At 45.9% G+C, this 16240-nt stretch overlaps 1 protein-coding gene and 2 long non-coding RNA genes across 4 annotated transcripts in view; 2 read left to right on the top strand and 1 right to left on the bottom strand.

The window, feature by feature from the left end:
• The window catches only part of LOC122456220, a 27790-nt gene extending 15315 nt beyond the window's left edge, over window positions 1-12475 (top strand). Inside the window, exons 2-3 of the long non-coding RNA XR_006274966.1 lie at window positions 8283-8805; window positions 12236-12475. This is a non-coding gene — a long non-coding RNA (uncharacterized LOC122456220). The remainder of the gene's footprint in view (window positions 1-8282; window positions 8806-12235) is intronic.
• LOC119862292 lies at window positions 9747-13779 on the bottom strand. Its single transcript, XR_005295255.1, has 3 exons — window positions 13403-13779; window positions 11170-11257; window positions 9747-10218 (listed from the first exon to the last, which is right to left on the bottom strand). It is a non-coding gene; the product is annotated as an uncharacterized LOC119862292 (long non-coding RNA).
• Window positions 13780-13808: 29 nt separating this feature from the next.
• The window catches only part of PIAS1 (protein inhibitor of activated STAT 1), a 104883-nt gene continuing 102451 nt past the window's right edge, over window positions 13809-16240 (top strand). For both annotated transcript variants that reach the window (XM_043494680.1, XM_038418736.2), the window contains exon 1: window positions 13809-13909. In XM_043494680.1, coding sequence (XP_043350615.1) covers window positions 13886-13909 — 24 coding nt within the window. In that variant the 5' untranslated portion in view covers window positions 13809-13885. The remainder of the gene's footprint in view (window positions 13910-16240) is intronic.

A 16240-nucleotide genomic window follows, 5' to 3' on the forward strand; every position in this document is an offset into this window, starting at 1 on the left:
GTCCTTCACCTAGGAGATAAGCTGACAGCATATCTGTCTCAAGTTTAGCTGCAAAACACTGTAAGGACTTTGGGCGAGCAATACCCTACAAGGCATGAGAATATCGAGGTAATTAAGTCTAGGCTATACAATATGTTATGGTTTTGTTGTATGTGTAACCATTTGTTTCCAATACTTCTACTTGCTGTTACTTGAATCTCTGCACTTTGATAAATAGCCTTATACTTGATTTCACTATAAACATATCTAAGTGCTGTGTGTTAAGCGGAGCAATGATTTGAAGTGGAACTGATAAGTTGGACTATACTGTTTCTTTGGAAGCAGTGAATCTGGGAATACTGTGAGTATCCAGTGGACCAGAGGTTGGATGCAACAGGGAGACTATTAGCAACAGGCCCATTCCAATCTGTAGAGAAGAAACAGGGCCTGTGTAGACATAATGGGGAGCGCTTACATTTCCCTTGGTCGGTGGAGTTTGAGAGCAGATGTCTAGCAGGTACAGACAAGCTTCCTCACACTAAGGGCAGGTGGTAGCAAGGTGCCTCACAGCCCTGGTACCCCTGGGAAGCATTACATCATACTTCCCAAACTAAGACAATTTCCTCAATGTTTCAGCTAGAATCAGAGGAAATGTCCTGCAGTTTTCCACACTTTTCCTTGCAACTTCTTGCTTGTTCCAGGACAATTCCAGTCCTCTGAGTGATCCAGTCCCCTAGTTTGTATTGAGCTTTGAGACTCATACTTCACTGTTCATCTTAAACTTCATTGTAAATTAGTTATGGCCCATTGCAATTGTTTCACATTTATCTTCCCCCACCCCCCCTTTTTTTCTCTTGTATTACATCTATGGTATGAGACTTGATAATAAAGTAATGATAAAAATAACATCGAGACATTTGCAGCCCAGTGAAGCTGCATTTTGTTGACAAAAGCTGGATTCCATCCAGCCAAAGCAGAAAATGTATAGCCAAATATCTCAAGAATCAGTGCTTGTCCTTCCTGAAGAAAGCATTCCTAAAATTCTTCCTAAAAAGTGACTCTTTCCTTGTCAGGGCTAATAAAAACCTGTAGAGTATGTACCCTGTGGAGGGCTAAATCCTTATATCCACCCACCAACGGGAGTTTTCTGGAATAAAATCTGAGTAAAACCTATCAAGCCTGCAGGCTACAGCCCATTATTTTCTCAGCTAGTGCTGGCAGGAAGTGATTTATTCATCTTCCTTGTCAAGGGAGAAGACAGTTACCCTGTAGCCTGATGTCCATCTAGTACAAATAGTCTTTGATGAATTGCACAGATTATGGACTTTATACATTAAATAATTAGTCAAGACTTTTGTGTTCCATGGAAAGGAAAACACCAGTTACTTGTCTATGAATAATCCTCCAGTCTCTTTCCTCTTGTACATGGGAACCTTCCTTTTATGTGGGCAGAAATGTGTGTATGAACTTTAAACGAATCAAAGATAATCGCTGGGGAAGTAGGTGGTGTAGTTGACAAGTATATTGGCTCTGATAGTGTTGCTGATTAGGCCCTATCACAGGCTCGTTCACCTGCGCATCTACCAATGTGATATGTGCCAGCAATGCCCCTCTGCCATGTACATTGGTCAAACTGGACAATCTCTACGTAAAAGAATGAATGGACACAAATCAGACATCAAGAATTATAACATTCAAAAACCAGTTGGAGAACACTTCAATCTCTCTGGTCACTCGATTACAGACCTGAGAGTGGCTATTCAACAAAAAAAATTTCAAAACCAGACTCCAAGGAGAGACTGCTGAATTGGAATTTAATTTGCAAACTGGATACAATTAACTTAGGCTTGAATAGAGACTGGGAGTGCATGCGTCATTACACAAAGTAAAACTATTTCCCCATGTTTATTCCAATTCCTCCCCCCCCCACTGTTCCTCAGACGTTCTTGTCAACTGCTGGAAATGGCCCACCTTGATTAGCACTACAAAAGGTTTTCTTCCCCCCACCCCTCCTGCTGGTAATAGCTCATCTTAAGTGATCACTCTCCTTACAGTGTATATGATGCATAAGCTTTCGTGAGCTTTTGTCCTGACCCATAACTATTTCACATTTGGTGACAATGTATACCTTCAAATCAGCGGCACTGCGATGGGTACCCGCATGGCCCCACAGTATGCCAACATTTTTATGGCTGACTTAGAACAACGCTTCCTCAGCTCTCGTTCCCTAATGCCCCTACTCTACTTGCGCTACATTGATGACATCTTCATCATCTGGACCCATGGAAAAGAAGCTCTTGAGGAATTCCACCATGATTTCAACAATTTCCATCCCACCATCAACCTCAGCCTGGACCAGTCCACACAAGAGATCCACTTCCTGGACACTACGGTGCTAATAAGCGATGGTCACATAAACACCACCCTATATCGGAAACCTACTGACCGCTATTCCTACCTACATGCCTCTAGCTTTCATCCAGATCATACCACTCGATCCATTGTCTACAGCCAAGCGCTACGATATAACCGCATTTGCTCCAACCCCTCAGACAGAGACAAACACCTACAAGATCTCTATCATGCATTCCTACAACTACAGTACCCACCTGCTGAAGTGAAGAAACAGATTGACAGAGCCAGAAGAGTCCCCAGAAGTCACCTACTACAGGACAGGCCCAACAAAGAAAACAACAGAACGCCACTAGCCATCACCTTCAGCCCCCAACTAAAACCCCTCCAACGCATCATCAAGGATCTACAACCTATCCTGAAGGACGAGCCATCGCTCTCTCAGATCTTGGGAGACAGACCAGTCCTTGCTTACAGACAGCCCCCCAATCTGAAGCAAATACTCACCAGCAACCACACACCACACAACAGAACCACTAACCCAGGAACCTATCCTTGCAACAAAGCCCGTTGCCAACTCTGTCCACATATCTATTCAGGGGATACCATCATAGGGCCTAATCACATCAGCCACACTATCAGAGGCTCGTTCACCTGCGCATCTACCAATGTGATATATGCCATCATGTGCCAGCAATGCCCCTCTGCCATGTACATTGGCCAAACTGGACAGTCTCTACGTAAAAGAATGAATGGACACAAATCAGACGTCAAGAATTATAACATTCAAAAACCAGTTGGAGAACACTTCAATCTCTCTGGTCACTCAATCACAGACCTAAGAGTGGCTATACTTCAACAAAAAAGCTTCAAAAACAGACTCCAACGAGAGACTGCTGAATTGGAATTAATTTGCAAACTGGATACAATTAACTTAGGCTTGAATAGAGACTGGGAATGGATGAGTCATTACACAAAGTAAAACTATTTCCCCATGGTATTTCTCCCTCCCACCCCACCCCCCACTGTTCCTCTGATATTCTTGTTAACTGCTGGAATTAGCCTACCTGCTTGTCACCATGAAAGGTTTTCCTCCTTCCCCCCCCCTGCTGTTGGTGATGGCTTATCTTAAGTGATCACTCTCCTTACAGTGTGTATGATAAACCCATTGTTTCATGTTCTCTGTGTGTGTGTATATAAATCTCTCCTCTGTTTTTTCCACCAAATGCATCCGATGAAGTGAGCTGTAGCTCACGAAAGCTTATGCTCTAATAAATTTGTTAGTCTCTAAGGTGCCACAAGTACTCCTTTTCTCATTTAGTAGTGAATTTAGGTGGTTTGTATATGCCAGCGAAACTTCACTATTAGTCCTATGAGGTTAAACCTAAGCTGTAGCATACTATGGAATTCCACATGTACTTTCTATATAAAGACTTGAATGGACTTTGGTTTGTCTGACACAGTGACTGGTTCACAGATCTGCTTGTGTATCAAAGCAATTTTCACCAGAATGCTCTTCTACGTACTTCTCAGTAACATCCATTTCAATGCCAAATTTTAATGCTCTATATGCCCATACATTCCAGCTGTGCCACTGTTAGAAAAATAAGTTGCAATTGTTTGTTTCTAATGGGAACCAGATTGAGTAAAACAAAAAATTCTCAAAAGTGGACTAACTGGTTTTTACTTCATCTTTGGGCAAAAATCAAGCCTGGAAAATGAGAGAGGAGACAGTGTCAGGAGCTCCTAAATTGATCCAAACAGAGTGTTAAAACAGAGACTGTGAGGCAACCTTATCTATAATGGTCATTTCCACTACAATATGCTGCAATCCCAAGGCTTAATATAGGGTGAGTACAAGAAAGAGCAGGAGCTTTGCCTGTGACTTTGCTTGCTGCTGTTGACAGGGCTAGACTAGGATGAAACCTGGTATATTCCCATCTCTCACTAGTGTGGGGGAACAAGACTAGGGAGCTTGATTTTTCCCCTCTCATAGGTTTTACCCCAGTGGAAGTCTGTAACTTCAGTGGAGTCACTACTGATTTACACTGGCATGAGTGGGAGGAGAATCAGGCCTCCAGCATAGAACAAACCTGGTGCTCACTGGGAGAGCCCATTGGTCACCTATGCTAGCCACTGTGGATCTAATATATATACCTCTGCAGTGCTCCCAGCTCCCTGAGCAGAGCACAGGGGTAAGTTACCTATGTCACTCAGCTAGCCCTATTGACCTACTGTATATACTCACAGAGCTTATCTATATTACAAAATGTTGTCTGTATATGATTTTCAACAAATGAGTCAGATGATACCATGCTGACTACACCTTAGTGGTCAGAGCAGACCAGCACACATTTTCAGCAGCATGTCAGCTGATTAAACCCAGGATATATTTATAAGTCAGTTTATGATGGCAAGCACTGAAGTTGTATTGATACTAAAAAAACAGCTTTCAGAGTAGCAGCCGTGTTAGTCTGTATTCGCAAAAAGAAAAGGAGTACTTGTGGCACCTTAGAGACTAACAAATTTATTAGACATAAGCTTTCGTGAGCTACAGCTCACTTCATCGGATGCTCTAATAAATTTGTTAGTCTCTAAGGTGCCACAAGTACTCCTTTTCTTTTTAAAAAAACAGCATAACTGGTTTTCAAGAATCAACTTTTTTACTCACAAAAATGCTTACAATTAGAACTGCTGGGAGTGTTTTTTTTTTTTTTTTTTTTTTTTTGTTTGAAACGTTCTGATGAGAGTCTTGGATTTTTTTAAAAAACAAACAAACAAAAACCCTTAATTTTCATGAGAAGCTGTTAGTTTCATTTTTCCTTTTCTACTCTTTTTTCCCCCCAACATTGAGGAAGTTTTGAAAAGTTAGGTTTAGTTTCAATGAACTGGGAAATTTGAAAAACAAAAAAAAAACTAACTTTTACAAAGTTGAGGAAGTTTGGAAAAGTTTCAGAGTAGCAAAATGAAAATGTTTGGGGGGTGGTGATAAGGGTAGACTCTGGATATTATTTATTGCACTATGGCAATAAAAAAGGAGGGGAATGAACATTCAAGATTTTTACCATATGAAATTTCTAAAACCTGGTTTTTTTGGGGAAAAAAAATTCATTTTTGAAGAAAAACAGAAAATGTTTCATTTCTGAACCCTGAAAAATGGAAAGCATTTAAAAATGTTTTTTTTTACTAGCTCTGTTTACGAGCCACTTGCAATATCAAATGCAGGTCTAAGTGACATGGAGGTTAAAAACACCAATGGCTAGTCTACACTTGTGCTCCACCATTCAGATAATGTTGAAGTAAAAAGAAAACGTTAGAGTTTAGGCATAGAAGTTTCTGATTATCAGGGAATAAGGTACAGATTATCAAGAGGTGCGAAATTCCTTACGCCACCCGCTCCTAAACTGAATCTGCAATCTCCCCGATTGGGGGTAAAAGTTTAACGGGTCAAAGTACAGCCATTGAGATATAGGGGTATGTTGTCCATATAACGGCTATGTTCAGGTGTGGAGTATAATGAGCGGACTACCAGTGGAGTTGCAGCCATGTTAGAATAACCATGCAGGACTCTCTGAAAATCCTCATTGTGTAGACAAAGCCTTTTCTTGCCCACTAATCCCAACCCCTAAATCTGAGGGGGAAAGAGGAGCCCAAATTAGTTGCATATAAACAGCTCTTATCCATGTATTTAAAAAAAACAATTTTTTTTCATTTATACTCAAGAATATATGATATTTGTAAAACTAAAATGTAGTTCTATTAAGGCCAAACTGAGAAATAATGGATCTGTATCAGCTTTGTCTGCAGGAGGACGCCGAAGGTGTCAAAAAAGCTAAATACTTTGGTGTAAGTAGCAATTTGTTATGTTAATGGTTCAGCTGCTTGTCATTTCAGAAAGGGTTGTGCTTTCATTTAACACTGCCTATAACACAATCTCCTGCCCCCACCCCACCAACCCCCATCGGTCAGGATGAAGTGACTGTTGCAAATTCTTTTACTGGGTATTACAAGAAACTCTGGTTTATATGAATTGTGTGTGTGTGTTTTTTTTTTTTTTTTTGTTTAAGTCAATTGCCTTTTCATTGACAAGAGATCAACACACAGATCTAAAAAGGTACAAAGTACACAGGAATAAACTGTATTCAGAGATAATCCAGTGTCTGGCATTTGAACTTTCTTCACTCTCCATTTATACTTGCTTCCTTACTTTCCTACAATTACAGGTTTCAGAGTAGCAGCCGTGTTAGTCTGTATTCACAAAAAGAAAAGGAGGACTTGTGGCACCTTAGAGACTAACCAATTTATTAAAGCATAAGCTTTCGTGAGCTACAGCTCACTTCATCGGATGCATTTGGTGGAAAAAACAGAGGAGAGATTTTTATATATATAACACACACACACACACACACACACACACACACAGAGAACACGAAACAATGGGTTAGTCTCTAAGGTGCCACAAATACTCCTTTTCTTTTTACTGTAAGGAGAGTGATCACTTAAGATAAGCCATCACCAGAGCAGGGGGGGGAAAGGAGGAAAACCTTTCATGGTGACAAGCAAGGTAGGCTAATTCCAGCAGTTAACAAGAATATCAGAGGAACAGTGGGGGGTGGGGTGGGAGGGAGAAATAACATGGGGAATAGTTTTACTTTGTGTAATGACTCATCCATTCCCAGTCTCTATTCAAGCCTAAGTTAATTGTATCCAGTTTGCAAATTAATTCCAATTCAGCAGTCTCTCCTTGGAGTCTGTTTTTTGAAGCTTTTTTGTTGAAGGATAGCCACTATTTCCCCATGGTATTTCTCCCCCCCCACCCCACCCCCCACTGTTCCTCTGATATTCTTGTTAACTGCTGGAATTTAGCCTACCTTGCTTGTCACCATGAAAGGTGTCGTGTGTCGTCGTCCCCCCCCCCCCCCCCCCCGCTGGTGATGGCTTATCTTAAGTGATCAGGTTTCAGAGTAGCAGCCTGTTAGTCTGTATTCGCAAAAAGAAAAGGAGTACTTGTGGCACCTTAGAGACTAACAAATTTATTAGAGCATAAGCTTTCGTGATGAAGTGAGCTGTAGCTCACGAAAGCTTATGCTCTAATAAACTTGTTAGTCTCTAAGGTGCCACAAGTACTCCTTTTCTTTTTCCTACAATTGAGGAAGCTCCTCATACAGGCTATAGTCAATACACTAATATTAAAAGCAAGGTTGCATGTTTTAAGAGAGGACAATAAGCAGGTTTTGGCTCCATCTCAAGCTTGATGGCATTATGCCCTGATTCAGCAAAGCACTTAAACCACCTGCTTAAAATCCAGGGAGTTCAGTGGGAAGCTAAGTGTTCATGTGGGAAAGGGAGGGACAAGACTCTAAAGACACAAGCCTTGAAAAAGGGATTTGCATGCTGACGTTGGACTCGGCAAATGTCTCTTGAAAGAAACAAGTGACTGGATTATATATAATTCCTATGTTTTAATGATTTAATTATATAATATCCCTTAAAATGCGGTACTGCAAATGGGGCTGGTTTAGTCCACTGAAATAGCTGACTATGGAGAGGGGACAATGGTACATCTGGATGGACAGGACATCTCTTGAATTTGTTTTAGGGCCTTGTCTTCAGATTTTCTTCAGGGAACCGCTGTTGAGTGATTTCTAATTGAGCAGGGTATGCTGTATTTGGCTAAATAGGCTGCCTTAGGGTCTGGCTACACAGCAACTAACCCATGCATGCAGGGCTCACGCTGCTGAGCAAAAAATAGCGGGCTAGTTGCACAAGCTCGGGCTGGAGCCTGAGCTTTGAAACTTGGCGAGGGGGGATGGGCTTAGGGCATCCAGCATCTACATGTTATTTTTAGTCCTGCTGCACCAGACCCACCTGCCTGAGTCAGTTGACCTGGGCTCTGTGACTCACTGCTGCAGGGTGTGAGTGGTTTTTTTTTTTTTTTCTTTTCTGTGTAGATATACCCATCGAGACTAAAGCTGAAGGCTAGAAGGGCCCACCAGATCATGTAGTCTGACCTCCTGTATACCACAGGCTACCAGTTAGCACCTGCTCACTAAACCCAACCACTGAAATAAGACTAACATATCATAGCCAACAGGAGACTCAACTGTTCCGTGTGACTCATTTGCTCTAGAAGTCAGAAGGTTGCAGAGAACAAGGAAGGAGGTGCAGTAGGAAGAGAACGGATGCTTTTGTGGCTGGTGCATAGGATTCAGTTCTATCTCGGCCTCTACCACAGTCTTCCACTGTGATGCTGAGCAAGTAATTTATCCCAAAACATTGTCAAATGACCACTAATTGTTCCTTATTTTTCTGGGAGCCTGACTGAAGACACCTGGGGGCTTGATGTGGTGAAAAGCCAAACCATCAGAACTGCAACTGAAGACAATGAGAGCTGTGGATGCTCAGAACCTCTGCAATAAGACGGTGCAGTCAGGAGAAATGCACATTATGTTGGGAAAAACCTTTTTGAAGCTGGTGAGTGTGTAACTGCCTTCTATTTAGTCTAAATGAGGGAAAAATTAAAGGCTCCTTTGTTAAGATGTCTGGAACAATAGGAGTCACCACCCCATACACAGGCCATATGTAAGGCTACTGTGGAATCTGAACTACACAGGTGCGTAGGGCGGCAGTCCGTGTCCCGCGGCAGCAATTTGGCGGAAGCTCTGGTGCTCTTCCTGCGGCAGCGGCTTTTGGATGGCAGCTCCTCTGTTGTTCTGGGCACTGTGGCAATTTTGGGCAGAGGGCCTTCACTGTGGGCAAAATGTAAACACAAGGGCTGGGAACTGATTTTGATTGCATGCAGTTTGTGTGTGTGTGTGTGTGTGTGTGTGTGTGTGTGTGTGTGAGAGAGAGAGAGAGAGATAAGAGGAACACACAGAGAAAGAGTAAAGAAGCTTGAGACATAGTCAGGTAGTGTGACCCTAAGAAAAACCTGAGAGAGAGCTTTTGGGTAAAGCGCTGGCTGGAAAGAAGCTTGGAACTGTGAGCAAAGAAACCTGTTTCCTGCAGTTTGATTTCTACTGCATTCAGGAAAATAAGGCTTTTTATGTACGTTGTTGGTAAATTAACAGGATTGCGTTAAAGATATACCTGATTCCGCCATCCAATTTCTCCTCCTAATGTAAACAAACTGGTAGAATTCAAATTTTGGCTAATGGCACAAATGAAAAGGGTTAATACAGGAGTGGGATCCAGGAGGTACTGAATAATAAACCTGGCTCTGCCCCTGATTCCTTGTATGGCCTCAGGCAAGTTGTCTCATGAGTTTCTGCATATACAGAATGGGGATATTAATGGTCTTTTATCTTGGAGTGGAGATCAAGTCATGAATGTTTGTGAGGTACTCGTACTATGGTAACAAGTGTCCTGGAAAAGACCATGAAGAAATTAGTAAGTCTGTATTAATTGCAGGCTTTGAAGTAAGCAGGGGGCACTACTTGAATTTAAAAAATAAAATCTCAAACAGCTGCTTTATTCCCTTCCATGAGCATGTCCATCTTGTGCACTGAATGAGACAGACGTCATGTGGAAAAAAAATAGCATGTGATCATGTAACCAAAGTTTATTATAATGCATAGGTATAAGGGAGCCAAGCTGAGGTTGCACGTGCAACCTACATTCAGCATTTAAGTTGCTTGATTTTGTGACTACCTATGTAACTTAAGTTTTCATAAGTAATATAATTAATTTGCCCTCCTAAAAGGCATTACGTTATCATGCCTCCTGTTAAGGAGCCCAGCTCATTCACAAGTGCTATGGAAAATTCTGGATCCTCCCAAGTCCAACAGCCATCCTTTCATCTCTGGAAGGGATCATCAGACGAAATGACGCAATGGTCCCTTCTGGCCTGAACATCTATGAAAAGGCATCTCCATTGTTCTCCTTGCTCTTTATAGAGAGGAAATAAACACCAGTCATTGATCTTGTATATGCTAGGAAAACGCAGGGCTTTCCCCGCTCCCCCTTTTCTTGCATGGTGCAAAAAGAAGTTACAAAATTTTTCCTTGTGCAAATGCACATTGTATGTATCTCACTGCATGTACAACAATGCCTATAGGAGATAACTGTGGTAGCAGCCTGCCAGCTGATGCTGCAGTTGTAGTAATAGCCTGGTACTGGCTGAGCACTCTAAACTAGATTCTTTTCCTGGATGGTGGCACTCAGAAGCAGTCTAGTCCACACAGAGTCCAAGAGGCAAAAAGGAGGTGATGCTTTTCCCAAGAGCTCTGACTGGGGAGGGAGCCATTCTCTAACACCAAGCTAGAAACTGTACAATCAGTAGTGTAGTATAGTATTGTACAGTAATAGTCTAAAATGCTACAGCTTCCAATAATTTCTGAAGTATCAGGGATTATGAGTGCAGGATGTTTTGTTTTCATAAAGCCAAGATTTTCAGATCAAATAGGGGGGAATGGGTAATTTATACCCATATTTTCCGTTTACAATTAAAATCCTTCTTTGGAGGTCCCTGCAGTGAAAGAGCACCTCCCATAACCATGAGCTCCTCATTGTGACCTCCATGCATGAGAGGGGCCTCCACTTCCCAGGGACTCCTATGACGTATACATGCCCTGGCAGGTAGATTACATCCATGTCTGATCATTTTCTCGATATCACGTAGAAGGGGGCCATATGTGGTCTCTACTGAAAACTAAGAACTAGCTCATTTTCATGGTTATTGCTAGGTGTTTGTAAAGGAACCAATTTTAGGATGTTGTGTTCCAGATCTGTTTGGAGTGAAACATCACCTGAAGAGGGGGAGTCTGGGAGCCCAATCAACATGAGAACAATGGACAGGGGCCAGTTTGTATTTACTGTCTGGGGAAGAGGCAGCCTTACCCTTAAGCATATTCAAAGACACAGGAACCCCAGGAGAGTTCTTGGAAGAGATGGCCCATAGGGCAATGAGCCAATAGCCTGTTACTACCTAGAGAAAATAAATGACTGATTATCCATTATAGAGGAGTGGCAAGGGATTGGCTCGGCAGCAGTTCTGCGGAAAAGGACCTAGGGGTGACAGTGGACGAGAAGCTGGATATGAGTCAGCAGTGTGCCCTTGTTGCCAAGAAGGCCAATGGCATTTTGGGATGTATAAGTAGGGGCATAGCGAGCAGATCGAGGGACGTGATCGTTCCCCTCTATTCGACACTGGTGAGGCCTCATCTGGAGTACTGTGTCCAGTTTTGGGCCCCACACTACAGGAAGGATGTGGATAAATTGGAAAGAGTACAACGAAGGGCAACAAAAATGATTAGGGGTCTAGAGCACATGACTTATGAGGAGAGGCTGAGGGAGCTGGGATTGTTTAGTCTGCAGAAGAGAAGAATGAGGGGGGATTTGATAGCTGCTTTCAACTACCTGAAAGGGGGTTTCAAAGAGGATGGCTCTAGACTGTTCTCAATGGTAGCAGATGACAGAACGAGGAGTAATGGTCTCAAGTTGCAATGGGGGAGGTTTAGATTGGATATTAGGAAAAACTTTTTCACTAAGAGGGTGGTGAAACACTGGAATGCGTTACCTAGGGAGGTGGTAGAATCTCCTTCCTTAGAGGTTTTTAAGGTCAGGCTTGACAAAGCCCTGGCTGGGATGATTTAACTGGGACTTGGTCCTGCTTTGAGCAGGGGGTTGGACTAGATGAGCTCTGGGGTCCCTTCCAACCCTGATATTCTATGATTCTATGATTGGCTCATGAAAATTGAATCCCAGCTTTTGGGACTGGACAAGTGCTGCAAGGAATGACCTTTGGGTGAGAGACACTCCTGTCTAATAAGGTAACTTAATAAGTAGATGCTATAGATTACATGTTTTCTTTTATTCGTAACTTTATGGTTCCAAATCATTTTACTTAGCTTTATTTTGAATCTTTATCTCAAGCTGTTAAAGAAACTTTTCTGTTTGATTTTAGCATAAGCCTATCAAAGCGCATTGTGCTGGGAAGGGTGTTGAACTGAGGTGAAACCAGAGAACTGGGGTGCACTGCTTTCTTGGAACCCGTGGATCAATGTGCATTGTGGGACATAAATTGCTAGCCTGCACTGGAAAAGAGCGAGGCTTGTAGAGCCCGAGCGGAGTGCTCGTGTTGCCCAACAGTTGATAATTGTAATGTGGTTTCCCCTGGTGGGCACACACAGGGCTGGCTCCAGGCACCAGCTTTCCAAGCAGGTGTATGGGGCGGCAGTCCAGCTCCCGCTTGGAGCGGCAAAATTGGTAGAGCTGCCCCTGGGCACACACAAGGTTCCCTCATGTTGGAAGCAGGTCATAGTGATTTACCACAGACACCTTAGGTAACCCTGAAAATCATCACAACTCAATAGTAGCAGAACTTAAAATGGGGCTAGCTTTCACTTTCATATAGAAACTCTGAGTACCCATTTGGGTATATGCAAGAGTCTCCTATGGGTGTCAGGGCTCCTGATTCAGCAGTCACAGGCAAAGTTTGTAGTATCTGTGACACCTTCCACGAGCCAGATGCCAGCTCATGGCAAAGGCCCAGGACAAATCACTTGTGTATTAGTATAGATTAGAGTTGGACAAACTTTTTGGCCTGAGGACCACATCTGGGAATGGAAGTTGTAGGGCAGGCCATGAATGGTCACAAAATGGGGGTTGGGCTGCAGGCTCTAGTTGAGGATGCAGGCTCTGGGGTGGGGCCAGAAATGAGGAGTTCAGGGTGTGGGAGGGGGCTCTGGTGTGGGGCAGGGAAGTGGGGTGTGTATGGGGGGGTGAAGGCTCTGGGGGTGAGGGCACTGGGGTGGGGCTGGAAATGAGGAGTTTGGAGCTGGGACTGAGTGGTTCAGAGGGCAGGAGGGGGGAGCAGGGCTGGGGCAGAGAGATGGGGTTTGGGAAGGGGTGCAGGCTTCGGCTGGTGGTATGGGCTCTTAGCTGGGACTGAGGGTTTTGGAGGGTAGGAGGGGAATCAGAGCTGGGGTAGGGTGCAGGAAGGGGTGCAGGCTGTGGAGGGGGGTGTAGGCTCTGGCCTGGAATCAAGAGGTGTGGAGGGCAGGAGGGGGATCAGGGGCAGCAGGCTGGGGTGCAGAAGGAGGCCGGGGTTCAGACTGCGGGCAGCACTTACCTCAAGCGCCTACCGGAAGCAGCGGCATGTCCCTTCTCCGGCTCCTACGTGGAGGCGCAGCCAGGGGGCTCTGCACACTGCCCCGTCTGCAGGCACCGCCTCTGCAGCTCCCAATGGCTGCGGTTCCCGGCCAATGGGAGCTGCGGGGGGGTAGGGGCAGCGTGCACAGGGGAGACCCCGGCTGCCCCTACGTGTAGGAACCAGAGCGGCAGCTCCCAGTGGGTCTTCCCTCCTGAGGACTGTTCAGGATTTAGCCCTTCCCTCCCCCCCGGCTCGGGATGCGGGGCTGTTGCACTGCGGGGGAAGGGGCCGGGCCCTGGGTCCCGGCCCGGCCCGGCCGCCGGGGTCCACTCCAGGGCTGACGGGCGGCGCCCGGGGGAGGCGGGGCGGGGCCAAAATGGCGCCGTGCGATTCAAACGCAGCGCGCTGCGTGCGGGGCGGGGTCCCGGCGGGGTTCATTGCGCCTGCGCCCGGAGTTGCAAGATGGCGGACAGTGCGGAACTAAAGGTAAAGCGCAGCTTCAATTCCCAGCGCGATCCCCCCCCCCCCCCGCCTCCCCGCCCCGCTCGGGTCGCCCGCGCCGGGCCCCTCTGCAGCGCCGGGCTCGGCGGGGGGCGAGCGGCTCCCGGGCCCTGCCTGCTACTGGGGTGGCTGCTGCCACCGCACCCCCCCCATCCAGCAGCAGGGGCTTGAGGGGCCAAGTCTGCGGGGGGGACCGGTCCTTCGCCCCCGCCTGGCTAGAGCTGCTCCCCGCTTCCCCCCTCCAGTAGCTGGGGGGGCTGCCCTTCCCCTCCCCCATCGACACCCCGTCCCCCGCCTGTCCCCACAGCCCGCTCCTCTCAGGGAGATGGGGGGCTGCCCCTCCCCAGCAGGGGCTGAGCCAGATTGGGGGAGGGGGGTGTTTGTCCTTCGCCCCTGGCTAGCTCAGAGCTCCCCCCTCCCCCCCCGCAGCTGCCCTCGGCCTCCCCATGCCCCTCTCTCCTCATCGCCCGGGAGGGGGGGCGGGAACCTGCCCTGCTCCTCCCCTCAGCGCAGCAGCAGGGGCTGAGGGGGACAGGACCGACACGGGACCTGTCTTTGACCCCCCCCCCAGCCCTCTCAGTAGCTGCCCTCCCCCGCAGCGGGGGGAGACCCGAGCCCCAGAGACCGTGCCCCCGCTCTGCTGCACAAGCCAGTTCTGCCCCCTACGCCTTCCCGGGGTGGGGGTCTCGAAGGACTGGGATGAGGAGGAAGCTGAGGCTCCCCTCACCTAGGATTAGCAAATCCGTCCACGCTCCCAGCGTGGGGGGGCCGGGGGCGGATTGTGTTGTAGGGGGTTCGCTGCTCCTGCTGGGACTTTCCGCCTCCCCTAGATGCATAGAGTGTCTGAAGGAGGTAGCTTATCCCTGCACCCCAAATACCCAGCTCCCAACGGGGAGGAGAGGGAGACCATTTAGTGTTGTATGAAGGGCTGTTGACATGGGGCTCTGCCTCAGGAAGTAAACACAAGTGGTGGTGGCGTGTAGTACCGTTGGTTGTGTTTTCCTGGAGGGTTTGCTCAGCTAGAATGCAAATAAAAAGGCTAAAGAGAAGAATTGAGTGATTTAGTGGTGATTACAGAAGGAGGATGCCTCTCTCTTTTTCAGGTATCAGGGGGTAGCTGTGTTAGTCTGTATCCACAAAAGCAGTGAGGAGTTCGGTGGCACCTTAAAGATTTATTTGGGCATAAGCTTTTGTGGGTAAAAAACCCATTTCTTCAGCTGTATGGAGTGAAAATTACAGATACAGGCATAAGTACTCTCAGGTTTCAGAGTAGCAGCCATGTTAGTCTGTATTCGCAAAAAGAAAAGGAGGACTATTGGCACCTTAGAGACTAACAAATTTATTTGAGCATAAGCTTTTGTGAGCTACAGCTCAGGTGCCACAAGTACTCCTTTTTTTTATACTCTCTTTCAGTGTCTCACTGGGGAGGGAGGAGGATTGTTAGTGCCACAGATCCTCCTCTCCATGCTCACCCTTCCCCCATCCCAGAGCACTCAGCAAAGTTTTTAAATGGACCCCTATGGAGAGATGCTTTAGTTAGTACAAGAGGGGGAGGGAATCTGCGGGATTGGGTTGCTATGTATGTTATGAGGCTGGAAGAGGAACTGTCCTTTAATTTCCCTGAAGTGACAGCCTCCCTTGCTTTAAAACTAAAGCCCCTAATTGCTCTCAGAAAAGGGGGGATAGAAGGAAACCAAGGTGGTGGGTGTTCCCTCTCTTTGAGAGGAAAGAACTTGGAGAAAGTAAATGAGGTGTTCGCAAAAAGAAAAGGAGTACTTGTGGCACCTTAGAGACTAACAAATTTATTAGAGCATAAGCTTTCGTGAGCTACAGCTCACTTCATCGGATGCATTTGGTGGAAAAAACAGAGAAGAGATTTATATACACACACACAGAGAACATGAAACAATGGGTTTATCATACACACTGTAAGGAGAGTGATCACTTAAGATAAGCCATCACCAGCAGCGGGGGGGGGGGGGGAAGGAGGAAAACCTTCCATGGGGACAAGCAGGTAGGCTAATTCCAGCAGTTAACAAGAATATCAGAGGAACAGTGGGGGGTGGGGTGGGGGGGAGAAATACCATGGGGAAATAGTTTTACTTTGTGTAATGACTCATCCATTCCCAGTCTCTATTCAAGCCTAAGTTAATTGTATCCAGTTTGCAAATTAATTCCAATTCAGCAGTCTCTCGTTGGAGTCTGTTTTTGAAGCTTTTTTGTTGAAGGATAGCCACTCTTAGGTCTGTGATCGAGTGACCAGAGAGACTGAAGTGTTCGCCAACTGGTTTTTGAATGTTATAATTCTTGACGTCT

The sequence above is a fragment of the Dermochelys coriacea genome, chromosome 10, assembly GCF_009764565.3.
Source record: "Dermochelys coriacea isolate rDerCor1 chromosome 10, rDerCor1.pri.v4, whole genome shotgun sequence".
Taxonomy (NCBI): domain Eukaryota; kingdom Metazoa; phylum Chordata; order Testudines; family Dermochelyidae; genus Dermochelys; species Dermochelys coriacea.